This window comes from Geotrypetes seraphini, chromosome 4, assembly GCF_902459505.1.
Source record: "Geotrypetes seraphini chromosome 4, aGeoSer1.1, whole genome shotgun sequence".
In the NCBI taxonomy this organism is placed as follows: Eukaryota; Metazoa; Chordata; class Amphibia; order Gymnophiona; family Dermophiidae; genus Geotrypetes; species Geotrypetes seraphini.
In genome coordinates, this window is record NC_047087.1 from 179,261,136 (window position 1) to 179,288,861 (window position 27,726).

Genomic DNA, 27,726 nt, shown 5'->3' on the forward strand with positions numbered 1-27,726 from the left:
AGGAGGGAACACATACAACAGCCCCTCCGTTGGCCACGGCTGGACCAGAGCATCCAGACCCTCGGCCAGCCCTTCCCTGCGACGACTGAAGAAGCGGGGCACTTTGGCGTTGCCACTCGTGGCCATCAGGTCCATCAGGGGCTGCCCCCAATCTTGCACTATCAACCGAAACGCTCCGGCGCCGAGAAACCACTCTCCTGGATCCAGGAAGTGACGACTGAGGAAGTCTGCCTGAACATTTTCTACCCCGGCTATATGAGAAGCCGAGAGGTCCAGAAGATGGGACTCCGCCCAAACCATGAGCCGAGCCGCCTCCTGCGCCACAGGAGTGCTCTTGGTGCCCCCCTGACGATTGACATAAGCCACCGCCGTGGCATTGTCCGACAGGACTCTGACCGACTTGCCCAGCAAAAGGGAGTGGAAAGCTAACAGCGCCAGCCTGACCGCTCTGGTCTCCAACCCGTTGATCGACCAGGAGGCCTCCTCCGCGGACCAGGTGCCCCGAGCTGAGTGGCCCATAAACTGAGCCCCCCAACCGAGGAGACTCGCATCCGTAAGGAGCACCGTCCACTGCGGGAGATCCAGACCCACCCCCTGAACCAGGTGAGGGGTCCGGAGCCACCAGCGCAGACTGCAGCGCGCCAAGCCTCGCAGGGGAACCGGAACATCCAAATCTTGCCTCCGGGGAGACCACCTCCGGAGCAGAGCATACTGAAGAGGACGCATGTGGGCCCGCGCCCACCTCACCACGTCCAGGGACGCCGCCATTGACCCCAGGACTTGGAGGAAATCTCGCGCCCGAGGACCCCGGGACGCCAAAAGCAGGCGAATCTGAGATTGCAATTTGCTCACCCGGGCCTCTGGAAGGAAGACCTTCCCCAAGGAGATGACGAACATAACCCCAAGGCACTCCAGACGCTGAGCCGGGACCAACCGACTCTTGGAAAGGTTGACCACCCAGCCCAGCGACCGGAGAAACTCCACCACCCGAGCCGTAACCCGGGAGCTCTCCTGCAACGACTTTGCCCGAATCAACCAGTCGTCCAGGTAGGGGTGAACCAGGATGCCCACCGACCGCAAGGCTGCCGCGACGACCACCATTACCGTGGTGAACGTCCGAGGAGCCGTGGCCAGACCAAAGGGAAGCGCACAGAACTGAAAGTGCCGCCCCAAGATCGCAAAGCGAAGGAAGTGCTGATGAGAGGCCCGAAGTGGAACCTGCAAGTAGGCCTCCGTCAGATCGAGAGACTTAAGAAACTCCCCCGGCTGAACCGCCAGAATGACCGACCGCAGCGTTTCCATGCGGAAAGACGGAATCTTGAGAGCTCTGTTGACCCCTTTCAAATCCAGGATGGGCCGAAAGGTCCCCTCCTTTATGGCCACCACAAAGTAAATGGAGTACCTGCCGGTGCCCCACTCCGTAGGGGACACCGGCACCACTGCCTCGAGATCTAGCAAACGCTGAAGGGTCTGACGAAAAGCCTGCGTCTTCCATGGAGTCTGACATGGAGAAGCGAGGAAAAGGTCCGGCAGAGAGCGGGTAAACTCCAGAGCGTAACCGTCCCGCACCACCTCAAGGACCCACTGATCGGACGCGATCTCGGCCCATTTGGGGAAAAATTTGCGCAGCCGGGCCCCCACCGGAACCAAAGGGGGCGCCGGCAAGGAGTCATTGCGCAGGACGGGAAGCGGGGGAACCGGCGGAGGGATTCCCTGCCCCCCGACGGGCCCCCCGAAAGGGCTGCATGCGCTGGAAGAACCGACCCCGGGAAAAATCCTGAGCCGGGAAAGAAGCAGCCCCACGCCCCGGGCGATACTTGCGAAATTCCCGCAAACGCCCCCGGGCAGCCCCACACCTAGACGCAGGGCGGGCACGGTCCTCAGGCAGACGGGGCACCTTCGAGTCCGTCAGAGTCTGAATCAACTCATCTAATTCCTCTCCAAACAAAAAGACCCCCTAAAGGGAACTTTAGTAAACTTAGCTTTGGACGCAGAATCCGCCGCCCAAGCGCGCAGCCACAAAATACGCCGCGCGGCCATGCCATAGACTTAGCCGAAATCCGCACCAAGTCATAAAGAGCATCTGAGAGGAACGAGGCAGCCATCGCAATCTTCGCTACCTCCTGATCCACTAGAGACCAGTCATCAGACTCCCGATCCAGGACACGCTCAGCCCACCGAAACACGGCGCGAGCGACTAGCTCCCCACAAACAGCCGCCTGGACCCCAAAGGCAGAGACATCAAAATCATACTTAAGAAGAGTCTCTAACGCACGCGCCTCCGAGACCCTAAGAGCAGAACCGTCCATAACAGGCACGGTATGCCGCTTAGGAAGTGCCGAGACCACCGCGTTCCCCATTGGCGAAATTAAGGTAGCCCTACCTCCCTCCGGGACGGGATACCCAAGAGCCAAGGCGCACACCAAACGAAACTGCGCCCATAGGCCACTGCGCCAACACAAAATCCCGCAAATCCTGACGCACAGGAAAAGAGCGGGAACCAGGACAGACCCCCTGAAGCAGAGGGGCCCCCATACGCGGGGTCTCCGGCGGCGCCACTGCAAAAATGCAGCACCAAGGAGACCTGCTACACAGGTCTAAAAGCTCATCCCTCTGAATAAAAAAGCGCACCACGGACGCATCTGCTCTGGAAGACGGGAAACCCGCCGCCCCGCTGCCAACAGGCGTCCCCTCTAGAGGATCCTGGAAGCCCGCCAAAGCAGCCAGGTCCTCAACCAGGCCAACACGCTCCTCCGCCCACCAATTCGCAATCCAAGCCCCCCCGCGGGCGCTTGGATGAGGGAGGAGGAAGAGGGGACGCCAAACGAAAAGAGGGAGGCAAAGCCATAGGGGGCGCGGAGGGAAACCCCCCCCCGAAACCCCCCAGGCGCACGTGGGACCCCCAAAAGTCCGCACAAAGAAAGAAAATAAATTGGGGGCAAAAAACCCCTGGGGGTCCCCAGGGACTCCCTGCCCCAGCAGGGGTCCATGCTGAAACCTGCCCCTGTGTTCGCCATACAGGGGGAAGGTCACCTGAGGTTGCAGACAAAATGGAGGGGCCAGACAGAGAAGATGGCGGTTTTCCCGCCAAAAAAGCTCCCTCCATAGCCTGAAGCGGCTGAGAAACCTGAATAGTCTCAGCCGCTAAAGCAGGCAAGCCGGCATCAGCTGTCAAAAAATCAGCTGAGAGGGAATCCTTCGGGGAATCCCTCCGTGGGCGGTTGTGGAAGACCGGGCTTCCCCACTGCTCCAAGCCGACTCGCGAGGCACCATCGGCGGGGAGCTCTGGGCGCCTGCAGCCGCTGCCGACGGAGCTCCACCACCTCACCGACCCAAACCGCTGAGTTCAGGCCGGCCGCGAGTGCCTCGCGGCTGGACTAAAATTGTGGCCTACTCCCCCGGAGAAGGGCACAATTGCTCCAGACGCGACCTAGCTATAAAAAAGTGCTGGTTACATGAAAAAATACAGTAAAATACAGTTTTCTTAAAGGGAAACAACCCTTCAGACCAGCACTACCTCAGGATTTTTTATTTTTATTTTTTTTTTTTTTACAGAACAGACTCCACAGGCTCTCGAAGCAATATGCCTTGCTTGACTTAGGGGGCAAGGCTTACTGCTGAGGCTCCTCTAAAAAAATGTGGGGAGGTGGAGGAAGTGGGGGGAGGGACCCCGCTCGTGACCCGCCGGGTTTGACACCCCCGAGGTCGGACGGACCCCCAAACAGGGCCCGACCAAGCTCCGTCCGGCCAAAAACAGGGACAATAAACCCCTAAACAAAATCCAACAGCCCTACCAAGAGAGATGGGTACAGATCACTCAACACCTGCTGGAGACTGAAAGAAGACTGAGGGAAATAGAGAAGGGAGGATAGTATATACTGTCCCAAAGTTTTGTTTTCAGTCTCCACCTGCTGGTCATGATTAGATATATACCCATTCGTAAAGTTAACCTCTACTGGTCTGGAGAGTGCTAAAGAATGTACATTAGCTGGATCTCCACTTTCACACCTTGAGGCAGCTATAATTGCGAAACGCTGGCCAACGTCAGGTATGTCAGATCCCTTACTAAAGATAAGAAAAACTTTTTTTTTCCTTTAAAAGCTATAAGCGTTTTGCTCTGTATTGATTTGCATCTCACACAGCTGTTATAATTTATTCAGTCACTAAAAATATAGGAGTGAAGGAGGTTTTTGATAACTGTGAACACCTTTTGCTGTCTGTTACATTCTTAATTGAATAGTTGGGTTCTGAGGCTTTTTCCTCCTCCCTTCTATCGTTGGTGACTGTACAGTTGCTTTGGTGAATACTGGTTTAGATTTTTCACAAATAGAATTGTTGGGTATGAGTGTTTACACATTTGAAGTCTATCTGATGTGATTTTTTGCGTGTTTATTGAACAGCAACATAAACATGTATGTTACAGCACACACATGTTTAACTTAGCCAGTTTAGAAACAAATGACTCCCCCATAGTAGCACATTGATATTGCTGTGGTGATCATAAGAGCAATGTGTAGTGGATATGTATTCTGCTTGCTGTGACTTTACTCTTGAAGTGGCACCATTTATTTTTGAACAATATTGCATTGTTCCTTATATATTAAGCATTGTGCACTAAAAGTATTTGAGTTCTGTGCACTTGGAGTGTCTCTATGAAAGAGAAAATCAAAAATCACCCTAGAAATGGCTGCCCAAAACATTAAGGCTGTGCACTGGATGACAGTATAATCTGAGGGTACCCTTCACCACATTATATTTATGGGGCCTATTGCGAGCCCTTTTTTTTTTTTTAATGGCACTCACATCCCCCTTCTCAAAAAGAAAGATTCAAGATCATTCCTGAGATCATTGATTTCAAAATAAGCACAGTGTCTCTTACCTGGGGCGGGTGTGCTGGTGGGCCTCAGAATCAGTCTGCTTGTCTGGATGCTGTGTCTCAGAGTCCTGCCTTGGAGATGATGATGGCGGTGGCTGCTTGTTTTCATCCAAGACCCTCCAGACTACTGCTGATTTACAAAATGTTCGCTGTGTTGGGGTCAACTGATGTTTCAGTACTAAAAGCAAAATACAGAGGATTAGCTGCATAAAGGTTTTTCACAAGAAGAGTAGGTCAGCAGAATGCCTCATTGGAGCCTTTCATTTCTAGTTCAAATTCAGATGAGTGGTAGCACTTTTTATATCTAGCAATCCTTTATAGCCTTAATGGAAATCAACTGTTAGTCTCAGGCAAGAAAAAAATCTGAAGCATGCAAGAATCATGATATAATTTATGTTTCAAATCTTTTTATTGAATAGTTAAATATATAAAATACTATATAGACATTGTAATGAACAAATGTCATGATCATTCATGATAAAAGATAATAGAATTTAATGTGATTACTTGGACTTATGTAGCTCTCAACAGATATGAAAGGTAACAATTTGTTCATTACACACTGAAATCCAACTCCAGCAAGATCCACATTGAAATGACCCCATAATCATCATTAATAAGTTTAAATTATTAATAACCAAGCTGCGAGCCCGAGATGGAAGGACAGATAGATACATAAGGTTCTCAAATGGACCAAAATTGTTGTTTGGTTTTTTTCATTTAGCAGTAAGATACGAGTCTTGAGCCTCAAACACCATTAAATTATAAAGTGCCAAAAGGTAGGTAGTTTAAGCTAGTTCCAGTTTTGTAAAATACATTTTTCACCACTATACATGCTTTATATAAAAAGAGGAATCCACCTCTAGTAAGGGGACTACAATGTACTAATTTCCAAATAAGACTCCTAATGTAGAAGGTATAAGAGGCCATGCAAGCAATTTTCCAAGTGTATTTATAGAGTATTTGATATACTGCCCCTTGTGAAAACATGTTATAGTGGAGGAAAAGCAGGGTCATAAGATTAGGTGAGAGAACTCGTATGATAGAACAGTTAGATGGGGAGGGTGAGGGGGGATGCTATCTGGTCATCACAGCAGGCCTGCGGTGGCCGTTCTAGAAAAGAAAAAAAAAAGAAGTGGCAATAATATTAAATGAAAGAAGGGCACTGGCTATAAGTATTTAAATATAAATGTTTTTAGTAAGATTATTTATGGATGTTTCGAGTCTGAGATGAGAAGGTAGATTATTCCAAAAATAAGGACCCAATACAGGCAGTCCCCGGAATACGAACATCCGACTTAAGTTGGACTCATACTTAAGAACGGGGTTCCTACTTCTCCCTTTGGTGTCCCAACCCGCCCCTCTATCTCCCTCCCTCTATTCTGTGTCCCAAGTTCGTGCGTCCCTCTCACAGGTGTTTACTTTCTTCTGGCTGGCTCTCTCCTCCTCCTTCTAGCTGCAGGCATTTCTCTTCACAAAGCCACGGGCAGCGGTTCCTACATGCAGCCCACAGCTGACCCAACATCAGAGGGAAGACTTCTGGGTCAGCCGTGGGCTGCATGCAGGAGCCACTGCCCACGGCTTTGTGAAGAGAAACAAGTGTGCTGGAAGGAAAAAGAGGAGGAAGGAGGGAAAAGGGCACTTTGGGACATGAGAGGAGGTGCGTTGGGACAAGGAAGAAAGGGAGGAAGCACAAACTTCAGATGAAGGAAGGAGAGCGAGGGCATGAACGAATGGAGGGAGTGAAGGAAAGAAGCTGAGGTAAGGAGGGAATAGAAAAGAAGTATTATTGGGCATGGGTATCCGAGTGAGAGGGAAAGAGATGATGCACATGGGGAAATGAAGAAAGAGGAGAATTGTTGGGCAAAGGGAGGAAAAGAGAATTATTGGACATGGTGGTGGGAAAGGAATGAGGTAGGGATGCATGGGGAAGAGAGAGATGAGTGGAAGAAATTTTGGATATGATGGTGGAGAGTGAGCAGTGGGACTGATGAAAAGGGATGCAAAAGGGGCCTCAAGGAAGTAGAAAAAGTGGGAATACTAGGATCAGACTTTGGGAGGGAAAAATAAAGATTTCCACTATTCTATGTTCAGCCGCAGGCACCGTGTAAGAAATGTTGCCCGCAGCTTTGTGAAGAAAAACAAGATCAAAGTTACATACAAATTCAACTTAAGAATGGTTTTAAAAACAGAACTCATTGTTAACCCAGGGACTGCCTTTACTGAGAAAATTTGATGGCGGGTAGTGTCATATGTTATTTGGTGGAAACTTATCAGGATGTTTTGTTGGGTCAAATGGAGCATTCTTAAAGGGGTATAAGGAATAAGGTAATGGTCAACAAAAAAGAGATGTTGGTTTGTCGAATGTTGAATACTAAGAAGAATATTTTGAAAATTATCCTACAGAAAATTGGAAGCTAGTGTAATGATTAAAATAATGAGGTAATATGATCGAATTTATGTGTAATAGTAATTCATCTACCGTATTTTCACGCATATAACGCGCGCGTTATACGCGTTTTTACCTACCGCGCATACCCCTCGCGCGTTATATGCGTGAGCGCGGTATACCAAAGTTTTAAAACATAGTTCCCACCCCGCCCGACGCCCGATTCACCCCCCCAGCAGGACCGCTCGCACCCCCACCCCGAACGACCGCTCGCACGCGCTCCCATCCGCACCCGCATCCACGATCGGAGCAAGAGGGAGCCCAAGCCCTCTTGCCCGGCCGACTCCCCGACGTCCGATACATCCCCCCCCCCCCCGGCAGGACCACTCGCACCCCCACCCCGAACGACCGCTCGCACGCGCTCACACCCGCATCCACGATCGGAGCAAGAGGGAGCCCAAGCCCTCTTGCCCGGCCGACTCCCCGACGTCCGATACATCCCCCCCCCCCCCCGGCAGGACCACTCGCACCCCCACCCCGAACGACCGCCGACTTCCCGACAATATCGGGCCAGAAGGGAGCCCAAACCCTCCTGGCCACGGCGACCCCCTAACCCCACCCCGCACTACATTACGGGCAGGAGGGATCCCAGGCCCTCCTGCCCTCGACGCAAACCCCCCTCCCCCCCAAGAACCTCCGACCGCCTCCCAGCCGACCCGCGATCCCCCTGGCGACCCCCCCACCCCCCTTCCCCGTACCTTTGGTAGTTGGGCCAGAAGGGAGCCCAAACCCTCCTGGCCACGGCGACCCCCTAACCCCACCCCGCACTACATTACGGGCAGGAGGGATCCCAGGCCCTCCTGCCCTCGACGCAAACCCCCCTCCCCCCCAAGAACCTCCGACCGCCCCCCAGCCGACCCGCGATCCCCCTGGCGACCCCCACGACCCCCCCACCCCCCTTCCCCGTACCTTTAGTAGTTGGCCGGACAGACGGGAGCCAAACCCGCCTGTCCGGCAGGCAGCCAACGAAGGAATGAGGCCGGATTGGCCCATCCATCCTAAAGCTCCGCCTACTGGTGGGGCCTAAGGCGCGTGGGCCAATCAGAATAGGCCCTGGAGCCTTAGGTCCCACCTGGGGGCGCGGCCTGAGGCACATGGGCCCAACCCGACCATGTGTCTCAGGCCGCGCCCCCAGGTGGGACCTAAGGCTCCAGGGCCTATTCTGATTGGCCCACGCGCCTTAGGCCCCACCAGTAGGCGGAGCTTTAGGATGGATGGGCCAATCCGGCCTCATTCCTTCGTTGGCTGCCTGCCGGACAGGCGGGTTTGGCTCCCGTCTGTCCGGCCAACTACTAAAGGTACGGGGAAGGGGGGTGGGGGGTCGTGGGGGTCGCCAGGGGGATCGCGGGTCGGCTGGGGGGCGGTCGGAGGTTCTTGGGGGGGAGGGGGGTTTGCGTCGAGGGCAGGAGGGCCTGGGATCCCTCCTGCCCGTAATGTAGTGCGGGGTGGGGTTAGGGGGTCGCCGTGGCCAGGAGGGTTTGGGCTCCCTTCTGGCCCAACTACCAAAGGTACGGGGAAGGGGGGTGGGGGGGTCGTGGGGGTCGCCAGGGGGATCGCGGGTCGGCTGGGGGGCGGTCGGAGGTTCTTGGGGGGGAGGGGGGTTTGCGTCGAGGGCAGGAGGGCCTGGGATCCCTCCTGCCCGTAATGTAGTGCGGGGTGGGGTTAGGGGGTCGCCGTGGCCAGGAGGATTTGGGCTCCCTCCTGGCCCGATATTGTTGGGGAGTCGGCGGTCCTTCGGGGGGGGGGGGAGGGATGTATCGGACGTCGGGGGGGGGGCATCAGGCTTTCAGGATGGGGACAGACCTTCAAGGGGGGACAGTGCACGGAAGTCAGGGGGGGTGAACGGAGAGTCGGGACAGCGCACGGAAAGTCAGGGCGGGCGAAAGGAGCGTCGGGCAGCATGCGCGGTATACCCGTGAGCGCGGTATATCAAAGTTTTTGTGCAAATCATCGTGATTTCTGCGCGCTATATCCGTGTGCGCGTTTTATACGGGTGCGTGTTATTTGCGTGAAAATACGGTAATGGCGGTATTTTGTATTAACCGTAGCCTTTGGACTTCCTTGTGTGGCAAACCTTGGTATAGGCAATAAAGAGATTATGTACTTAACCTGGTAAGTTCTTTTCTAGTAGATAGGTGAGACATTCTAGACAATAAGGTTATTTCCCCATACTCGCATGCTCTGCAGAAGGAATCCACTCTGGATTTTTCATTCTGCCTCTGTAGTACTTCATTGATCGGTTTAGCGCCCTCTGCAATCAGTACCCAAGCACCGAGAGGCACCCACATATGTGAAGGCTAAGCAAAGTGTTCTGCAGAAAGGAATGAAACAGTACCATTAACGGCCAACACCGGCTCCAAAGGAGTGCAGCACAACTCCCCATTGAAAAGGAACATATATACAAATTCTTTCCATCCCTCAAGGGCTGAATGGCCTCCAAGAAGCAGCATGGAGAAACATAAACAGACAAACTGTAAAGCGCGGGGAGTCTAGAATGTCTCACCTATCTACTGGAAAAGAGCTTACTAGGACAAGTACATAAAGCACAATTACTTACCATAACAGGTTTTATCCAGGGACAGCAGGCAGATATTCTCACACATGGGCAACGTCACCGACGAAGCCCCGGCACGGACCACTTCAAAATTGCATCGCCATTTTAAGTCTTTAGAAAGTTTGCGATAGCCAGCACCACGCATGCGCGAGTGCCTTCCCACCTGACATAGGCGCGCGGTCCCTCAGTTAAGATAAGCCAGCTAAGAAGCCAACCATGGAAGGCGGACGGGTTGTGAGAATATCTGCCTGCTGTCCCTGGATAACACTTGTTATAGTAAGTAACTGTGCTTTATCCCAAGACAAACAGGCAGCATATTTTCACACATGGGTGACCTCCAAGCTAACCAGAAAATGAAGGGTGGTGGGAGTGTTGGCCTATAGGAAAATAAATTTTGTAATAAAGACTGGCAAAAGTGCCCATCCCATCTGGAGAAAGACTCCAGACAATAATGCGAGGTGAATGTATGAACTGAGGCCAGGTGGCAGCTTTACAGATTTCCTCAACAGGAGTAGATCTAAGGAAAGCTACAGAAGCTGCCATAACTCAGTCTTTGGGAGCTGTGACACGACTCTCCAGGTGCAGTTCAGTCTGAGCATAGCTGAACGATATACAGGCAGCTACCCCAGTTGGAAACCATTCGCTTGGAAACAGGATGTCCCAACTTGCTAGGATCAAATGAGAGGAAGAGTTAAGGAGAAGTACGGTGTGGCTTTGTCCTGTCAATGTAATAGGCCAAAGCACGCTTACAGTCCAGAGTGTGAAGGGCTGTTTCTCCTGCATGAGAATGAGACTTAGGGAAAAGAACTGGGAGAACAATCAACTGATTGAGATGAAACTCTGTCACCACTTTCAGAAGAAACTTAGGGTGTGTGAGTAGAAGGGACCTGGGTGCGCCCAGGTGTAGCTCCCAAAGCTGGCACTGCTCAGCCAGACACCCCTTTCTCTCTGAAGAGGTAAAATCTCAACAGAAGAAATGAAAATTTATAGAAAATTCACCCGGCACAGCCAGAATCCAGGAGCTAGATGGATAGCTACTAACCCTGCTGGGAGATACAGCATACTGGATGGACAGGAGGAATGCCAGTCTATAAGACCACCTGTTAATCAGTTTCTCTATCTCCACCTTCTGGTCGATGTGAGCTATTCCCACTAGTCTCTGGATTCATCTCCTGCTGCGCTAAGGAAGGGTGGATACGCCACCAACATTTGCAACTCACTGACCCTCCTCGCAGAGGTGAGAGAAATGAGAAAGACAATTTTCAAGGTGAGAAATTTGAGATGAGCTGTAGCCATTGGTTCAAATGGAGGCTTTATCAACCTAGAAAGAACCACATTAAGGGCCCAGACTACAGGTGGAGGTTTGAGAGGTGGTTTCACATTGAAAAGTCCCTTCATGAACCAGGAGCCCAAGGGATGAGCAGTAAGAGGTTTTCCCTCGACTGGCAGTGAAAAGCTGTATTAGCACTGAGATGGACTCTAATAGATGTGGATTTGAGTCCAGAGTCATACAGTTGAAGTAGATAATCCAACACCAGTTCCACTGACAAGGAAGTTGGATCGTGATGATGAAGACGACACCAGGAAGAAAACCAAGTCCACTTTTGTTGATAACACTGTTGGTTTCCTGGAGGCGTCAATAATATTGCAGACAGGCTGAGAGAGATGTAATTCATATGGATTCATCCCGAGAGAAACCAAGCTGCTAGGTGTAACGATTGCAGGTTGGAATATAGAAGCGAACCTTGTTTCTGAGTAAGCAGAGTAGGAAAGATCTGTAGAGGAATTGGTTCCCTGATGCTGAGCTGAAGTACAGGGGAGAACCAATGCTGTCTGGGCCACCGAGGAGCAATGAGAATCATAGTGGCTGACTCTTGTTTGAGTTTGAACAAAGTCTTTAACAGGAGAGGAGTTGGAGGGAATGCATATAGAAACAGGCCCGTCCAATCCAGGAGAAACGCATCGGCTTCCAGACGATGAGGAGAGTAAAGTCTGGAGCAAAACTGGGGCAACTTATGATTGTGGTGAATCACAACCAAGTTAAACTGAGGAATGCCCCATGGAGCGAAGATGGGATGGAGTGCTGCAGAGTTGAGAGTCCATTCGTGAGGCTGATGAATTCTGCTGAGGTTGTCTGCTAGGGAATTCTGCTCCCCTTGAATGTAGACAGCCTTTAAAAAAATGCTGCGAGCTGTCACCCAAAGCCAGATTTTCTGAGCTTCCTGACATAACAGGAGAGAGCCCGTGCCTCCTTGCTTGTTTATGTAGTACATTGCTACTTAATTGTCTGTGTGAAGGAGTTGAAACATGTCTTCTTAGCTCTACGGAAACTGAGGGACCGTGCACCTACATCTGGTGGGAAGGCACTCACGCATGCGCGGTACAGGCTATCGCAAACTTTATAAAGACTTAAAGTGGCGGTGCACTTTTGAAGTGGTCCATGCCGGGGCTCTGTTGGAGACCGACACCCATATACAAGAATATGCTGCCTGCTTGTCCTGGGAAAATCTCTTTTTCCAGTGCAATAGTTAAGATATGCTAGACCACAGGGACGTACAAAAGCAATCCCCCCAAATAGCTAGGGTGGGCTTGCTGCGCTGGCCCTTAAGACCAAAGACCCAAAGGCCTTGCAGCTACATTCACTCTGCAGCAACATCCACTCTGTAAAATGTTACCAACATGGGAAGAGAAGACCACGTTGCAACCCTGCAAATCTCCTAAGGAGGGACAGATTTAGCTTCAGACTACGAAGAAGCTACACTTCTGGTAGAAAGCGCCTTGACGGAAACAGGGGACTGTTTCCCAGAAAGAATGCAGGCTGATGAAATGGCCGTAAGGATCCATCTGGAAATCATAGCCTTAGAAGCGGGAGCACCCTGCTTAATCAAATGAGTCAGCACAAACAGATGGTCAGAGAGGCGAAACTCATTAGTGACCTCCAAATAACGAAAGAGAACCCTGCATATGGTGAACTTGCAGACCCATCTTTCTCAGGTAAGCTGCCACCACCACCACCATCACCTTGGTGAAGGTCCGAGGCGCTGTCGGCCACCCAAAGGGCAGGGCCGAGAACTGGTAAAGATGCTAGAACATGAAACTGCAGAAACTTGTGTAAAATCCAGAGAGGTCAGAAGGTCCCCCAGAGCCACTGCTACAATGACCAACTGCACGGTCTCCGTTCGAAAGTGGGGAAGTTTGAGAGCCGTACTCATGTGCTGAAGATCCAAAATAGGCCTCCAATCATCGGAGCCATTCTTTGGCACGCTAAAGTATACAGAGTATCTGCCTGAACCTGAGAGGTCACGTGACACCAGCTCTATAGCTTGAATATCCAGCAAGCACTGAATAGCAGCCTGGACTCTGAGCATCCTGTCCGGTCATCCGGACAAAGAAACCATGAACCAATCTGACAGAGGCTGGGCAAATTCCAGCTTATATCCTGATCAAATAATATCTAAGACCCACTGGTCTGCTGTAATGTGCATCGAGGGAGGCAGAAACTCCGAGAGCAAGCCCCCTATCCGCAGAGGAGCATTCGGCATCCTGACATGATTGTATCTTTCTGGCAGGTTGTGCAGGTCGGGCAGCAGAAGGTTGGGAATGCCTGTAGCTCACATATCGACCTCAGGAGCTCTGGGAAAATCTCTACAACATGGAATGTGCATGTTGTCTGGAGTGTCTGGAGCCATGAAAATTAGAATGCTCAGAACCCCTGGAGGGTCTGGGTCTATCATCAGACAGGGACTTTGGGCGACGGTCCATTACCAAATCCATGAGGACCTCCAGGCCTGTGCCAAACAATAACTGTCCCTTAAAAGACAGCCTCGCTAAAGTCGCCATAGAAGTGGAAACACCAGCCCACTACCTGACCCAGAACATTCAGCAGGCCGAAAGGAGAGCATTGACACCTTTGCCAGCACTGTCAAAAGGTCATATAAGGCATCCGCTATATACAATGTCCCAGCCAGCAGCAGTTGAGGAGGAAGCTCCACTGCATCAGTCTCTAGCATGTGTAGCCGAAAGAGATAGGCGCGTGCAACAAAAGACGTCACCCACAGAAGCTTTGTTGCCCAAATTGGCAGTTTCAAAAATTTTCCTCAGGGTACAACACAACACCCCCTGCGCCAGGGGATACAAGCGGAACATAGCTCTAGCACTCTTCAAAGTACCTTCTGGAGAGTCAAACTGCTCAGAGACCATAAAACTCATATCTGGATGCCAGGGAAAGGTCACAGAATGCGAGTGTCCACTACAAAGCCTGGACAGAGCCAGCTGAGTGGCTAAGCTCAATTCCTGCAAAGATGCAGTAGTAAGAATAGGCAGAGCCGCAAACTTGATTAAGTGCAGGATAGCAGGATCACCACCAGGATCCAGAGCCCCCAAAGCCTGGATCCCCCGATCTGGGAAGGGTTGCACTGTCAAACAAGGAATCAGACAGGTTAGGATCAGCAGCTGGATCCCCCAAATCAGGAGCAGGCAGATCAACAGCCAGATCAGATGGAGACGAAGACATACCCGAAGGCAACATGCCACCCAAAAATGCCCTGGGAGAGAAAGGAGAACACCACACTTTAAAAAAAAAAACCCTCAGAGTACAAAATCTCATAATTTTAGAGAAGGTATCAGGCTCCTGGGGCATGGAGTCACCCTTAGATGACTTAAATTTGCGTGTCTTAAACTGCGGAGAGTCTGTAGCCAGGCTGACCGAAGAGCCAGCCGTACTGAGCCCTGAAAGAAATGGAGACCACCCTGCTGGGCTGGCTGAGCATCTGGTCACCTGCTTCTGTGGGGGGGGGAAGCTAAGCCATTTGCTACAGCCCCTCCCCACCAGTTGCACCAAGCAGCACAAGGATGCTCTAAAAGCATTAAATTTGTGCAATCCTGGTATGAATTCACATGAGGAGACCCCAAGGACTCCATCCCAGCAGTTTTCCAGGCAAAAATCACCGTTTTGAAGAAGCAGGGAGAAGAATAAAAAAATATTGTTAAAAAACCAAGATGGCTGCCGGCATCGAATTCACACTAAAAACGAAATATTTCTCACACTTCCTAAAGTCCAATTTATAGGATTTTTCAGGAGGGGGGAACATGCAGAAAGAAAACACCACTTTTTAAACTTTCCCCGACGTCTCTCACAAGCTGTCAGTCACTCCTTATACTCACTGTGACCTGATACATTGGAATCCACCTGCTCACAGCTCTTACTCAGTAGCTGTATAAGAATTCACTGCCACAATGCTGGTAATGCTCTCACAAAGCTGATCTTTGGGCTGCCGGTCAGACTCCACTATCTGACTATGCCTCCACCCTAGCAGACCACCGGATGTGAACCAGGACAGGCAGAGCACAAAAATGCAGAACACTGCTGAGCCCCCTAAATGTGCCTAACAGTCTGCGCTCGACCCCTGCTTAACAGGTGAGACTACTTCAGGGATGGCTCTGAGCTCCAAGGAAAACTATGCAGACGGGCTAACAGGTACCCAGAAATGATCGGCTTATCAGCTACAGATTGAAGTCTGTGAATTCTCAAGCAGGCAGAGCTCAAATGCGAAAATACCCATAAAGAGGACAAAACTACATTGAATTGAATTTAAAACGTAATAGGTAGAGCAAAACCCACACAGCTGCAGACACACATGCAGAAGGAAAGACTGTAGAGGACACTAAACTGATCAGTGAAGTACTACAGAGGCAGAGTGAAAAATCTGGATTCCCTCTGCAGAGAATGCAAGTATGGGGAACTAACCCTATTGTCTAGAACAGTGTTCTTCAACCACCAATCCATGGACCGGTGCCGGTCCACAGAAATTTCCCGGCGGTCCACAGGGCCAGCACGTGCATCAGGCCCAAAACAGTGTTCTTCAACTGCCTGTCCATGGTGAGATTGATGCGACGTTATCATCGAGCCAGCTCCCTCTTCCTCACTGATTCAGTGCACAAAGCCACGGGCAGTGGCTCCTACGGGCGTCCTGCGCCTGAACCGGAAGCCTTCTCTCTGACATTGCAACGTCAGAGGGAAGGCTTCCAGATGAGGCACGGGACACGCAAGGAGCCGCTGCCCGCAGCTTTGTGCACTGCATCAGTGAGGAAGAGGAAGCCGGCCTGAAGATAATACCGGGGGCGGCATAAAATGGCCAGGCAGGAGCAGTCCAGAAGGTAAGGCATAGCATGGAGGGAGGGAAGACAACAAAGGTAGGGGGAATGATTTTATTTTTGAATTTAGTGATTGAATTATGTCAATTTTGAGAATTTACATCTGCTGTCAGAGTGCTTTGTGTAGTTTAATGCTGTGGTTAACCATTATGTGTTGTTAATAAGATTATATTGTGTATTTGTGAAAAATAAATAGAAAAAAATAGTGTTACAATTAGTACTATTATGGGGCGGGGTCTGGGGTGGAGATTAGGTAGAGATGGGCGGGGTCTGGCCCACGACTTAGCCCAGTGTTTTTCAACCGCCGGTCCACGAACCGATGCCGGTCCACAGAATAATTATTTATTTTTGCCGGTCCATAGGTGTAAAAAGGTTGAAAAACACTGGTCTAGAATGTCTCACTTAATGCACTGGAAATATGGTTATGGTTATCTTTTGCTGGCTTTTACAAACCTGAAGAAGAGGTTTCTACCTTGGGTTGGCATGGTAAATGCTCCGAAGCTCATATAATTCCTATAAGCATTTACCTCACTGGTCCGCGGTAGAAACCTCTACTGAGGCTTTGTAAATGGAGCCATTTATTCACACCTATGTGCCTTTATAAAATTATTTCATGGAAGTAGGCAAATGTTTATACCTACTACAAGGCAAATGTTAATTGTATATATTTATGTGCTGGTAAGAATAGGCATATATGCATGTATTTTAAAAAAAATATGTGCATATGCTAATTATATCCCAACTCTGTCTGTTCTCTGCCCTCTAGAATGCTTACATAAATATCACATATAAATACAAGGCACTGTTTCAGTGTGTAAATTTAAAAAAAAAAAATTCCAGTACACCCCTCTGCAATTTTATAAAAGCTTGCATAAGGACAGTAAATGCTGCTCTATGTACAAGTCTTTTTTATAATTACCCTCTTGATATCCTGCAGAATAATGGATAACTGTTTTTCAGCCAAAGCTCAGGAGAACACTATTCCAGAGAAGGGTAGCCATGGGTGGCCTGCGGGAGAAGCAAGAGGAAATGCAGTGCCTCATTTTACTTCTGAGGGAATTCTGCATACACAAAAAAAATTTGTGCAAACGTGCTTACAATTCTATGCACAATATTTTAAAATTCTGCAATTTAATTTATAATATTCTTGCACAGAATTTCTCCTTTACAAGGCCCAATTCCTTCTGCAGGCATGAAATTTCCTACCCTCATTATTTTCCTTCTCAGCATTCCCTCAACTCACTCCCTAGCTTTCCTTGACACCCCCTTCTCTATCCCTCTAATTCTCAATAAGGCCCCTTTCTATAATCTCCCTCCTACATATACCCTTTCCTCTTTTCCTTTCCCCTTGCCCCACATGAATAAACTCCACATCTCCTCTTTTTTCTCATAACCCACCTCACTTTCTTTCTGTCCCCTTCTCCCCAACATATGCCCTCAAGCTTGCCCCCCCCATCTCCTATAATATACTACGTATCAAGCTTGCTGTGTCCCATACCAACATAGCACATAGCAAAACTTGCTCTGCACTTCCTTCACCTTTGATTATCTCTAGAGAATGACACGGTGGTTGTTAGGTAACCCGTTGAAACGGTGACAAAAAAAAAAAAAGAGGTCACCATGAGTATGGGGACAAGGCCATTCACAGCCCCGTGGAGTGGTGAATGGTCTTGTCTCCACAGACGAGCGTGGGGTCTGGCAGCCCCCTCTCTCCCGCCGGCCGTGCATCTCCCTCCCTCCCTTTCCTTCTCTTTGTGGCGATTTCATGTTGTATTGCAGTCGGAGCCTTGAAGTCGTGTCACGTGTGGCTGCTGGAAAAGTCTCATCAGACGCATCTTCCTGTTTCTGGTTGCATCAAAGGAGACTTTTTCAACAGCCAACGCGACGTGACTTCAAGGCTCCAGCTGCAATACAACACAAAATCGCCACAAAGAGAAGGTAAGGGGAAGAAAGGGAGGGAGATGCATGGCTGGCTGGCTGGCTGGAGGGAGGGAGCTGCTGGACCGAGTGAAGTGTGCTGGGGGTGGGGTAGTTTGAAGGGAAATGGGGAAGAGAGAGTGGGGAGAAGACGCTGGGAAATGGGGAAGAGAGAAGACGCTGGGAAATGGGGAAGATAGTCAGAGGAGAAGCTTCTGCCCCGCACGCGACTGCACGAAAACTCCGGCGGCTTTCAACAAGCTACTCAAACCTTAAAACGCACCACGAAGGTTAAGGGGGAGGGAGATGCACGGAAGGGCAGTGAAATGGGGAGAGGGAAGGGTGGATGCTGCAGTGAAGGAGACGGCAGGGACGGGGCGGTGAAGGGGACAGATTTTTTTCCCCGTTTCATTCTCTAATTATCTCCTCATATTCTAAGCTCATTATGTCTTTCATGCACATTATACACCTATAGGCTTGCTCTTCCCCTGCAGCATGCTCCAGACCTCTCTCTCCCTTGGTACTTAGCCCAGCTTGATGCATCTTCCCTCACTATCCTGATCACATTGCAAGAGAAACAGGGGAATGAATACTAGAGAATGACACTGGGACAAATTTCTCCCCGTCCCCACAGGAACTCAATTTCCTAATCCCATCCCCACAAGTTTTGTTGCTGTCCCTGCCCCATTTCTGCAAGCTCACCTTAACTGCACAAACATTGAACACTTATGATTTTAAAGTGTTTGAGGCTTGTGCAGTTGAGGATAGAGCTTGCAGGAATGGGGCAGGAGCAGGGACAGGAAAAGAACCTGCAATGACGGGACAGGAAAATGAGTTCTTGTGGGCACGAGGAAAAATCTATCCCCATATCATTCTTTTAATGAATACCTTCACATTGGGGCTAGGACAGCAGAGGAGGAGGATCAACTGCTCATTTGATCCATGTGGTTGTCATAAGTTTCAAGTTTTATTAAAAATCTGATTAATCGCCTAAACAAAGTTTCAAGGCGATAAACAATAAAATACAACCAATAGGTTTAATTTTTACATTTTTGCAAAGACCAACATTTAGGGACTTATTAAACAATGACTAGAGACTTACTGGTATAATGGGGTAATAAAGGGAAGAACTCCAATATAATAATAGGAAAGAACATCAAAGGGAAAATACAAAAGGAAAGGGAGCAAATAATATCTAAAATTTTGCTAAAAGAAGGAGTTAAGTTAACAATCATAAGTCGTCCTGAAAAGGGTGTTCAGGTATTAAAAGCATCTCTGAATAAAAAAAAGTTTTTAATTTAGATTTGAACCGATCCAATGATGGTTCTTCCCTTAGATCCTGTGGAGTGGCATTCCAAATAGAAGGAGCAGTTACTGAGAAAATATATAAATATGATTAAGTGAAGGAACGGATAGGTGAGTTGAAGGGCTCTTGAGGGATTATAGGGAATTAAAAGTCTGTTTATAAATTCAGGACAATTAGTAGTACAAGTTTTAAATGTCAAAAGAAGAATTTTATGTTATTCTGTGTCCTATTAGTAACCAATGTGCCTTTTTCAATAGTGAGGTAACGTGATCGTATTTTTTAGAGTTGGTAATAATTTTTATTGATGTATTTTGAATAATTTAGAGGTGATGGAGCTCTTTCTGTGTAATGCCCTTGTAGAGAGCATTACAGTAATCGAGACTTGAGATTACAAGTGAGTGTATTAGTATATTGATAGCTGCTGAGTCTAAGATTTTTGATAAGGAACGGATCATTCTCATTCTATAAAAACATTTCTTAACAACTGCACTAATTTGTTCATGATATGTAAAATCTGCATCAAAAATTATACCAAATAATTTTATTGTTGTGACAATCTGTAATGGTGTGGATTTAATTAGGATAGGGGCTGGAAAGCTAAAGCCCTTATCACTTGTAAAAAGCATAGCTTTGGATTTCTCAACTTTCAGAGACTTGGAGTCACAGAAAGCTCAAATGTTGGATCGAAAATCCCTCCTAGAGCCCTCAAATAGCGACTCGGCATTATCAGCGAAATGCAGATGCACAGACACTACAGAGGTCCTTAGGAGATCCAGTTTAGGGATTTGATTCTGATTTTGTGAGTTTGATGTTTGAAGTGTATATGAAATATAAAGGGTCTTTTGCACAGCCTAATAGTACACCGGTCACTGTTCAGGGGAGTTTTCCCCTTATAGAATATTTATTTATTTACTTTAAAACCACCTAAAAATCTAGGCAGTTTATAATCAACATACAAAGTACTGTATTTAAAAAAACAATACATCTTATATCTAATAAAAACTGCTGCTACCCACACCTCTATCTATTTTTTATAATTATTCATATAATTCCATCAACCATCAAACAATCTCCTCCAAATTCTAAAGATATTTATTATTTTTTTATTTATTTATTCAATTTTCTATACCGTTCTCCCAGGAGAGCTCAGAACGGTTTATATGAGTTTATTCTGGTACTCAAGCATTTTTCCCTGTCTGTCCCGGCAGGCTCACAATCATCCCCTGGGGCAATGGGGGGATTAAGTAATTTGCCCAGGGTCACAAGGAGCAGCGTGGGTTTGAACACACAACCCCAGGGTGCTGAGGCTGTAGCTTTAACCACTGCACCACACTCTCCCTTCACTGATCTTACATAACTGCTGACCATACACAATCTACTCACATAAATACGTCAATAAATAATTGTGTCTTCAAGATTTTTTTTAAAGATATCTCTAGGCTTATATAAGCGCAACTGACCTGGTGGCAATGTGTTCCAGAATTTCACACCTGCAACTGAGAAAACTGAAATTCTAACTCTAGCATGCATTATGCTCCTCTTCTTTTCTGCTGATAATCTCATAACATTTTCAGATCTCAATGCCTTTCTTGGACAATACAACTCCAGCATATCCTGAAAACATCCAGGTAGAAGGGTACTCGGCAGGAACTAGAAATCCAGTTAGATAAGGACTGGGATGACTGGGGATCAGGATAGTTTCTTTTGCTCTGGTAAAGTGAGTCCTCAGGTTCAGAGGATTCCAGGTAGCTAATGGGAGCTACCAGCCATGAGTCTGTGACAGCTTTGGACTAGACAGTGTGCAGACTGTTTAAGCAGGCAGATTTAATGGAAATCATTACAGTATCTCAGAGAGTTAAACTTGGAACCGCTTTAGACTTCCACAGCTCAGATTTCTCCTATGAGCAGTTCCAGGACCCAGTCTACATTTTTTCCTTTGCATCTAGAGATTACCACGATGCTTACAGAGCATTGGGAGGTGCCAGGCCATTTGAGAGTTGCCAGAGCCATGACAAAATTGCATAAAATGGCTTCTGAGGTCCAGCACTTTTTTTTTGTACGAGGGACGTTCGATAATTTATCTACCCGAGTACGAAAGCAAGTAGCTAGCATGTTGAAATAAGTTTGTGCATATTGTGACATGTCTCAAGGTTACTCATGCACAGTTGCAGCTCAGTGCAAGCCTAACATTCCAAGAGACAGGATGTCAGGAGAGTCCTCGTGTGAATAAAGTAAGAAACTACTAGATTTGGAGCACTATTCAGTGATAAAATTTCTCACAAAAGAAGGGAAAAAGCCAAAGGAGATCCATGAACACATGACTGAAGTTTATGGTGAGTCTGCCCCATCATCCTTTGGGGAGGGGGAAGAAGGTGTGGCTCACTGGTAGAGCTCCTGACCCTAGAGGTTACATAGTAACATAACATAGTAGATGATGGCAGATAAAGACCTGAATGGTCCATCTAGTCTGCCCAACCTGATTCAATCTAAAAATTTGTTGGGGGGTTTCTGGGCAAGAATCCAAAGCTCTGCTCGGTACTGTTCTTAGGTTCCAACTACTGAAGTCTCCGTCAATGCTCACTCCAATCCATCTAAACCCTCCCAGCCATTGAAGCCCTCCCCAGCCCATCCTCCACCAAACAGCCATATACAGACAAAGCCCAGTGCAAGTCTGCCCAGTACTGGCCTTAGTTCTTCAAAATTTACTATTATTGTCTGAGATTGTGAGATCAAATCCCAGTGCTGCTCCTTGTGACCCTGGGCAACTAACGTAGGGATAGAAATAAACTCCACTCTCCCAAGCTCAATGCACTGACGGTCACTCGATAAGTAGCCCTGCACCCATCCCACTACTGTGGACACTTAGAGAACTATAAACAAGCATCGTGAAATCCTCCGCTTCCAAATCCTGCCCTGCATCGAACAGCCAAGGAAATACGAGAACACAGAGTGTATGAATTCCACGATTATACAGAGGCTAACCCTCAGATCACAAGTGAGCAGGAGCAAACATTGCCTGAGAGCAGTATGCTGCAGAAATCACAGCTGCAGTTCTCCTCCACGAAAAGTATGATTGCCAAGTACCAGACTTTCGTGACTCCAAGGCTCCATGCAACATTCCTGTTGATTGAATCCGCTATCTCTGACAATGGCCCTAGCCTATGGCAAAGCCATGACATTCAGAAAACAAAGACACAACTGCTTAACAGATCCCCTTCCCCTAGGGGTATCGAGCCTGTAAACCCAACAAGCGATGTCACATCGCCTAAAGAAGATGCCATGCTAAGTATGAGCTACAGGAGAGGTATGGCCAAACCTGAATTCCAGTACCTCACCTCCCCAGTATAGGTTCAAGGCGATAACAAGATACCCATGAAGACACATGGATAATAGCTGAAACGTCATATCTAAGAGAATAATAACGGAAGAAAGCTGGTGGAACCAAACCAGCTAAAATGAGAATACGCGATACTACTAGAGATAAATAAATTCAGTTTAAGTAGACTGGCAAGACCATATCCAAAGTGAGCTGGTAGAATGCAGTCCACCTACATCGGCTATGCTGTGAAAACAGCACAGAAAATAAAAGGTACCACATGCAGATGGAGAAACCCTCGCCCTGCAGGTTAATCCATTCCGTGAGCCCAACTAGCTGTACCAAGAAGGTCTGCCATCCCTGACCTCACCAAAGTATGGGCTATATAGAACAGTAAAATAGTAACAAAATACCACTCTATCGGACCATACACATCAGTATTGCAGAAAATTTTTTTTTACCATAGAGGCATCTTATATAGCCTCAGAAATGGAGCCTACGCATAGCAACACAGTCATAAACCGGGAAAATCTGCGTAGTTCACATGCTCCTGCTCCAATCATTGGCTTTTAGATCTAATTTTAAAAAAATAATCTTCTTTTTTTATTTTTTTATTATATTTTGCTTAATTCAATAAACCCCACACCATTCAGTGCTAAAAAATACTTTCAGGTATACTAATACTCTATATCAAATGCTGTGTGCAGTGTCCAGATTTGAAAAACTCGACCAAACACTTATCTTATAAGTTGAGTATTCTTCATTGTCGAAGGCTTAGCAGTAAAATTTCAAAACATGTCCGTTCGCCAACGCGGCCAGCGTTTCGCGGGAATACCATACATCCGCTGCTGGCCTTAATAGGGCATTTGAATGGCAGCATTTTTACTAATAGATAGTTTTCCTGAGGTAGTACGTGCATTTGCTACGTTTGGGTGATGTCAGTACGTTGTGACGTCTCCAGCCTATAAAAAACTGTTGTAGCCATTTTAGCATTGTTTGAAAAGCTTTGACTGAATACACGAATGTGAGTGTTGGATTATTTAATCTTTTAAACTAATGTGTTGAGTTTTTGAATGTGAATGTGTTAATGTTTGTATATTTTTCTAGTTAGGATGTGTGTGTGAATGTTCCGGTGGCCCTGACGCAGCGGATGTATGGTATTCCCGCGAAACGTTGGTCGCGTTGGCGAACGGACATGTTTTGAAATTTTACTGCTAAGCCTTCGACAATGAAGAATACTCAACTTATAAGATAAGTCTTTGGTCGAGTTTTTCAAATCTGGACACTGCACACAGCATTTGATATAGAGTATTAGTATACCTGAAAGTATTTTTTAGCACTGAATGGTGTGGGGTTTATTGAATTAAGCAAAATATAATAAAAAAATAAAAAAAGAAGATTATTTTTTAAAAATTAGATCTAAAAGCCAATGATTGGAGCAGGAGCATGTGAACTACGCAGATTTTCCCGGTTTATGACTGTGTTGCTATGCGTAGGCTCCATTTCTGAGGCTATATAATATGCCTGTATGGTAAAAAAAAATTTTCTGCAATACTGATGTGTATGGTCCGATAGAGTGGTATTTTGTTACTATTTTGGTATCTATAGAATATACCACAGGGTTGTATTACTTTAGGTTTAACTATATAGAACAGTAACAGGTATGTTGGTACCAACAGTAACTGACTCCAAGTCCTATGGTAAATGAGGAAAGAAATGTTGGAGGAGACCAACATTCAATCTAATGGCATCAGTGGATCACAAGAAGGCTACTCGATTCTTCAGCCGCAAAGCACAGCCAGGAAGCAACAGCATAGAAGCCATGGTTCAACTGTGGTCAGCAAAGGTATTGTAGTACATGTACATATTTCCCCTATGGAATTATTCTAAGAACAGTGACACACCAAGGGGATATGAATCTCGTGGCACCGGATTGGCTGCATCGTCCTTAATATGCATATCTGATTTCGCTACAGCAGGAAAAAAAAGCCTCAGACTGCTTCATCACCCAGCACTACTATCGCAGGGTCCAATTGACTTGAAGTGTCTGGAACGATTTGGGCTTCCAGCATGGCTCGAGTGCACAGCTCTAAAAAAGAAAAGATATTTGGAGGTAGTAATCCCTACCATCTTACGATCTAAGCAGCCAGCTACGGTCACAACCTCTGCTAAGACTTGGAAGGATTTTCAGTGCTGGTATGTGGCCTTTTAGGGCTCCGATTTCTGTGGTCCTATAGATTTTTTCAGGACAATCTCAAAAATGGACTAGTGATTGGCTCCCTCAAGTTACAGATAGCAAGCCTCTCGTGCTTTAGGGTCAAGTGGAGAAAAGGTCTGATTTCTCATCCGGATGTATCCAGGTTTCTAAAGGTATCATTGCAGTTGCATCCTCCCGTGCGACAACCATTTCCAAAGTGGAATCCTAACCTTATGTTAAGGACCCTTAGTAAAGTCACATACGAGTCCTTACAAGAGGCATCGCTGAAGGATTTGACTGTTAAGTTGGTCTTCCTGGTAGCTATAGCCTTGGCAAGAAGGGTTTCAGAGCTTTAGGCTCTGTCTTGCAGAGAGCTATTTCTCAGATTTATGGCAGATGATGTGTCTTGGTGCACAGTGTCTTCTTTTTGGCCAAAGGTGTAAGTTTGACTGTCTGTGTTCCAGGTGGCAGGTGTAAAGCAAAAGGATAAAGTTCTGGTGTTACCGGATGTGAGGAGAACTTCTCTCTGTTTTCTCGAGGAGACGAATGCTTTTTGTCTTTCAGAACATATTTTTGTGCTCATCAGTCCTGGCAGACTGGGAAAGCCAGTATCCACCAGAAGTGTGGTTGTTTCATGGGCAGAATCCCAGGCAGTTCTGCCTGAGATTTGTAGGGCAGCTACATGGACCACGTTCCATTCTATCACAAAGTTTTACAGAGTGGACGAGGATCCACCACTGTATACATTAAAGGTGTGGTGTTAGAGATAAGAGTGGAACCAAGAAAGAAAACAGCCCTGAAATTCAAGTGAGAACAGTGTAGCGAGAAGTTGGTAGTCTACAGTATCAAAAGCAGCAGATAGATCGAGAAATAAGGATAGAATAGAGGCCTTTGGAGCTGGCCAGAGACAGGTTGTTAGAAACTTTACCAAGGAGTGTAGGAGGCAAAAGCCTGATTGGAGTGGGACAAGAACAGTAAGGGTTAACAAGAAATCAAGGCAACGTCAGTAGCTTGGATAAGAAGGAGAGGAGGGAGATGGGGTGATAGTTGGAACGGCAGGTAGGGTCCAGAGGCAGTTTTTTGAGGAGAGGTGTAATTACAGCATGTCAGTGCCTGAACCAATCACTACTTGGATAATGACAGGAAAACTAGCACATCTGGGGGGGTCAGGTCAAGCTACGCTGTCCTGGACTTGGTGAAAACTCTCATGGTAAATGTCTTTTTTTCTGTACATTGAAATGGAATGCTTAAAGGCCTCATTAGCATCCATTTCAAGGCGCTGTGTGCCCATATCTTCCTCGCTAGTTAATACTTATGCTTAATCCTCATCTGCATTGCTCGGCCAGTAACATTCTGCTGTTACATTCTACTTGGAGTTTCTAAGTATAAACATCAATGCAGAAAATATTTGTCAAGAGGAAAAATTAAATTTTGATAAGTTCTGGTCTGTTACTCCTCAGCTCTGGGGAAATATGGAATCTACTGAGAAAGCGATGATTAAATGGCAGGAAATTGTACAGTACTACTACTATTTATCACTTCTATAGCACTGAAGGGTGTAAGCAGCGCTGGGCAATCTCCCATGGAACAACCAAAAAAGACCCAGCCCTGCAGAAACTCAAAACCAATCGACGGAATACACTGGACAACTTCGGCATATCCTTCCCATACTCTGGAACAAACACAATCTCAACAAACACAGAAAACAAATGTATCCTAAACCTCTCAACAACCCACTACCTATAAATTGTTCTACAAAACCAAAAGAAGTCACCATCCCCTGCTTATATGTTAACGCTTGTTCAGTGGTAAACAAGCTTTTCATTCTAAATGATCAAATCACATCTAATGACATTGATCTAACATTCATTACATAAACATGGCTGAAAGAACCCAAAAGCCCTAAACTCCCACACCTCTGCCCACAGGGTCACAATATTCTTCATCTTCCCAGAAAGCTCAAACGAGGAGGTGGCCTGGCAATAATCTACAAAAACTCATTTGCCATCGCCATGACAGACTCAAGCTCCCAACCCAACCTAGAATACATCACCTGCACGCTCGAAAGCAAGCTCAACCCCACACACAAGAATGGCGGAATCCTCCTACTCTACAGATCACCTAGCACTAATTCAGACTCCATCACAAAACCGATGGAAATAATAACAAATCTCACTTGCCAACATGACAAACTAATTATACTCGGCAATATCAACCTACCCCTTGAATCTGCAGAAAATAAAGAAGTCACTAAACTCAAAACTCTACTTGAGGACTGCCAAATCACAATCATACCTTCAGACTCCACCCATGAAAAAGGCCATACCCTAGACCTGTTTGAATCCTCTCCCCCTAACAAAGTCAGTGGGGCCAAATGGTCCCCTGTCCCATGCACAGATCACTTTCTCCTAGAATTCTGCCTAAACTTAACTGACATAGACCAGAACTACAAAACCACCAAAGAAAGACACAAGACTAGTCTGCAGGAAAACAAGACCTGATTTCTTCTGGAACATAGTGTCAAAATCACTCCCCTCCCCCTCGAATAACACCACCTCAACGATACTCAACTGGAACAAAATCATATCCAAAACCCTAGATACTGTATCTCCCCTCCACCCATGCATAATAAAATTAAACCGAACTTCGCCCTGGTTCACGGAGTCCTTAAGACGCTCCGGCTGGCCCCTCGAAGCCGGGTCCGAGGGCAATGCCGAGGTCGAGGCCGTGGGCGCCTCGGGAGCCGAAGCCCCGGTACCCGAGGCCGAGGTCGCCAACTGCGGGGCCACCGAGACCGAAGCAGTCAAGGCCGAAGCCTGCTGCAGGTGCTCAATGGCCCCGGTGAGCTCCGAGGCGATCAACGCCCGGAGCAAGTCCTGGAACACCGGGATCGACATCCCCTGGGGCAATACCTGCCGACGCTCCTCAGAGGGCGACCTCGGTCTCGAGTATTCCCTC

At 47.5% G+C, this 27,726-nt stretch overlaps 1 protein-coding gene across 2 annotated transcripts in view; it reads right to left on the reverse strand.

The window, feature by feature from the left end:
- Positions 1-27,726, reverse strand: part of COQ9 (coenzyme Q9) — a 99,486-nt gene that overhangs the window by 62,955 nt on the left and 8,805 nt on the right. For both annotated transcript variants that reach the window (XM_033940673.1, XM_033940674.1), the window contains one exon: positions 4,880-5,054. In XM_033940673.1, the coding sequence (XP_033796564.1) occupies positions 4,880-5,054 (175 nt within the window). The remainder of the gene's footprint in view (positions 1-4,879; positions 5,055-27,726) is intronic.